Here is a 4,066-nt window from a genome sequence, read left to right as displayed (position 1 = left end):
TGCCTAAAGTGCTCTTAATATTAAGGACGGTGTCTAATCATCTTTCTCCCTATGCCTGTGACACTGAGCTGGGTTTTTGTGAATGATTTTTACTAGAAGTCATAATTCTGGATTAAGATTTTTCTTCAAAGCTCATAGCAAATAACTATTAGAATTGGGTAAGTTGATGCAAGGTCACACGTTGCCTATTTTCCACCTTCTTTAATACAACTTGGTCTTGGAAAAAAAGTAGAATGGATGATAACACTGTTTCCTTCTAGTCCCACCCTTCTCCTGATTGGAATGAATGAGTGAATGAATGAATGAGTGAATGAGTGAATAAGTGAATGGCTTTCCATCCTCACCTAAATGACCCCTGCTCTCAAGAATTTCTTGACACTTTCTTGTGAATTTACTAAAAGCATTTGGTTTTTATTCCACTTATACTGAAAAGGGCTTTGAATTCCACAAACTTCCTCTGTCTATTTTCCTCAAAAAATTCTCACATAATTTAGCCCAACTCTTGGCAGGTAGAAATTAAGTTGTCGCTATCTAAGTTGTGAAGAGTGTTGGTAAAAGAGAAGTTTAAATAGAAATTAGTCCTAATTCTTCCAGTTCCTAACTCCAGCTCTGATGAAATCGGATCAAGGCTCACAGTGCGAACTAATAAATATATGATCAGCCTAATTCTTCCTTCCGTCGCCGTCCTCTCCACAGGGGGATGCCCGGGGGCAACGGCTCGGTGTGGGTGGAGTTCGTGTTCCTGGCCTACCCCTGCCGCCCCGAGCTGCGGGCCCTGTCCTTCCTGGGCGTGGGCCTGCTCTACGCGCTGACCGTCGGGGGGCATGTCCTCGTGGTGGCGGCCATCCAGGCCGACGCCCGCCTGCACACGCCCATGTACTGTCTCCTGGGCAGCCTCTCGGGCGTGGAAGTGTGCTACACGGCGACCGTGGTGCCCCACATGCTGGCCAACCTCCTGCAGCCACAGAAGACCATCTCCCTCCCGAGCTGCGCCACCCAGATGGCTTTCTTCATCGGGCTGGGCAGCGCCGACTGCTTCCTCCTGGTCGTGATGGCCTACGACCGGTACGTCGCCATCTGCCACCCCTTGCGGTACCCTCTCATCATGACTTTAACTCTTTGTGTTCGCCTGGTCGTTGCTTCCACGCTCATCGGCTTGGTCCTGTCTTCACAGCTGGTGGCCTTCATCTTCTCTCTGCCCTTCTGCCAGGCTCGGGGCATCGAGCACTTCTTCTGTGATGTGCCACCCGTGATGCGCCTCGTCTGCGCCAACAGCCACAGCCACGAGCGGTCGGTGCTGGCGGCGGCCACACTGGCCATCGCCGTGCCTTTCTGCGTCATCGCCACGTCCTACGGCTTCATCGTGGCGGCCGTGGCCAAGCTGCGCTCGGCAGGTGGCCGCCGCCGGGCCTTCTCCACCTGCTGCTCCCACCTGGCCGTGGTCCTGCTGCAGTACGGCTGCTGCGCCCTCACCTACCTGCGCCCCGACTCCGGCTGCTCCCCCGGGCAGGGCCAGCTCATCTCGCTGGTGTACACACTGGGAACCCCGCTGCTCAACCCGCTCATCTACACCCTGAGGAACAGCGAGGTGAAGGGGGCCATCGGAAGAGTTCTCCCCAGGAGCTGTCTCCGCCAGGGGAGGGCACGGCCCATCGGGAAGGGTTTGGCCCCACCCCACACGAATCCCGGGGCACCTAAGATTCCGCTCGGTTGATGTTAAAACTCATCCTTAAAAATGGCACAAATCGTCTGGATACTGTTTAGCTACGTGCACCGGAGACCTTGGAAATGTTTCTACCATTTTAGTAGGCTCAATCGTTTTCTTCTAGAAAAGAAATTAACAAATGAGCATAACGTGACAGAAAGTGACAAGTACAAGACTGCATCTCAGGGATCCACTAGAAGCAGATACGTCATTCAATAAATTTTCACTTTAAAAATGTAATAAAGACCCAAAATAATACAAAATTGTATCCCATTTAGTCATTTTAACTAAGTATGGGTGTGTGTGTTTTCAACTCCTGAACGTTAAGACCCAACATGTTTTAACCTCTCTGTTGGATATTTATCCCAATGTGTTTGTTTTGCTTAGAATTTCATTTTACTTTTTATTTTTAATGCAGGAGATTATTATTTTCAATCAAGCATTAATTAAAGTTACTGAAATATTTGATACCAAATAATGTAATAAATAGATCGTACGCAGAAGTATGAGAGAGGGGATCAATAGGGGTGGTAACACCCTTACATGCCAGCAATAGCAGGGGGCCACTGTAGCCCCGAGACATCACAAGCAAAAGGAAGGTACAGTATTACTGGAGACTGGTGAAAGCTAGATATATCAAGAGCAGACACTTGGTAAGAACTGTGGCTTTGGGGGGGTGGGAACAACTATTGGCAAAACTATGGCCATGCAAAGAGACAGCAGGGAGATAATTACTCCAACCTCTCTCCGCTTGTTTCCTCCCATCTCTTGCCCTGTCTCCCACTGGCCAAACCCAACTGGAAGCAAAAGGGCAGGGGAGACTGAATGCTCCCCCTCTCGGGAGCTAGCCTCTTTGGACAGGGCAGAGAAGAGAGGACCTTGAGCTCCAGGTGGGACAAACGGAACAATCAGAAAAAGATATGTTGACAATCTAATTTCTTCATAATAAAGTATTTGCTGAACAATTATGGTATGAAGGAATTGTTTTCTTTGTGTCTATACTTGTATTTATTCATTCATTCAGTAAATGTTGAGCATTTAAATATGCCAGGCATTAACCTTCCAAGAAACAGTGGAGAAGGGTCTATAGCTCTTTGCCTCCTTCTTTCCGGTTCATTTACACCCATTCCCATGGCCTCATCTTAGGTTATTTTAGCCTTAAATCTATGATTTCAAATACTAGTTATTAGTAATGACTAACATTAAGTATTTATTGTGTATCATGAATATATATATATTCTCTAATCTTCAAAAGTCCTATGAAGTAACACTGTTTTATTCTATTTCCAAGGATGAAACTAAGTCACAGAATTTAAGTAACTGGTGTGAGCTCATGCAGACAATAGGTGATGGACTTGGACTTTAGGATTTGAACCCAGTGATTACAGCTTCAGAAGCCATGTTTATTTGCAATTTCATCATAAAATGATGACAAGTATCTTTTCAGAGGCTTACTGGCCCCTTGGCTATTTTCACTGTGAAGTATTACTTTAAGAATTTACCAATTTTAATTGGATTATTTCCTCTTTTTCTGAGTTTTTCTGTATATTCTGGACATAATTCCTTTGGCAGATATATTTATTGTTAACATTTTCTTCCTAATTTTAGCTTAAACTTAAAACGAAGTCTACTTTATTATTGTTTTTCTTTATAGTAATGACTTTTGCCTCCTATTTAAGAAATACTTGCCTTCCCCAAGTTTGTGAAGATACTTTTTTATGCTTTCTTCTGAAAGCTTCCTAGTTTTAGCTAACACATTATGTCCATGACATATCACATTAATATTACGTATTGTATAAGCTAAGGGTCAATGTTCACACTTTTACGGTACATATAGTTATTCCAGTGCCGTTTGGTTTTCTTGTTGAATTTCTGTGTGTGTGTGTCTATGTTGTGTGTGTGTGTGTGAGTTTAATTCTGCACCCTCTATCCTTGATCGCTTTTCTTTTTTAGTATGTTCAATATGATTTTATTTGGCATTTTTGTTTGTTTAAACAAAAAGTGTTTATTGCCATGCCTTCTGTGGTTTCCAAGATTGTTGGACTGGGTAAATTCAACATGCTTATTTTGGCTTCAGAAAAGACCTATGTATGTGCTGTTTCCTCTGCCCTGATACGTTGCCCCTTCCCTTCTCCTGCTGGCCTGTCAGCTGTGGGGTCACCAGGGAAGCGTCACCCGAGAGGGCCCCTCCCGCAGCACACTCGCCCTCCCAGTGCCCTTACCCTCTGCTGCCTTCTTTTCTATAGCGCTCACCCCTTCGAGCACATTATTAAAGGCTCCTATTTTCATCTGTTCTTATATCACCTGCCTTCCCCCCTCCAAGAATATACTCCCTATGGGGGCAAAGTTGTCTATTTTGTA

At 45.1% G+C, this 4,066-nt stretch overlaps 1 protein-coding gene across 1 annotated transcript; it reads left to right on the top strand.

Annotated features, from left to right (window-relative positions):
• The first annotated feature begins 700 nt into the window (after nt 1–700).
• OR10W1 (olfactory receptor family 10 subfamily W member 1) lies at nt 701–1,714 on the top strand. The gene has a single exon (XM_016200384.2). It carries the CDS (start codon nt 701–703, stop codon nt 1,712–1,714), a length of 1,014 nt encoding a protein of 337 aa, XP_016055870.2.
• The last annotated feature ends 2,352 nt before the right edge of the window (nt 1,715–4,066 follow it).

This window comes from Miniopterus natalensis, chromosome 11, assembly GCF_054644295.1.
Source record: "Miniopterus natalensis isolate mMinNat1 chromosome 11, mMinNat1.hap1, whole genome shotgun sequence".
In the NCBI taxonomy this organism is placed as follows: domain Eukaryota; kingdom Metazoa; phylum Chordata; class Mammalia; order Chiroptera; family Miniopteridae; genus Miniopterus; species Miniopterus natalensis.
The sequence above is the reverse complement of the archived record's forward strand: the minus strand, read 5'-3'. Positions and strand labels throughout refer to the sequence as shown.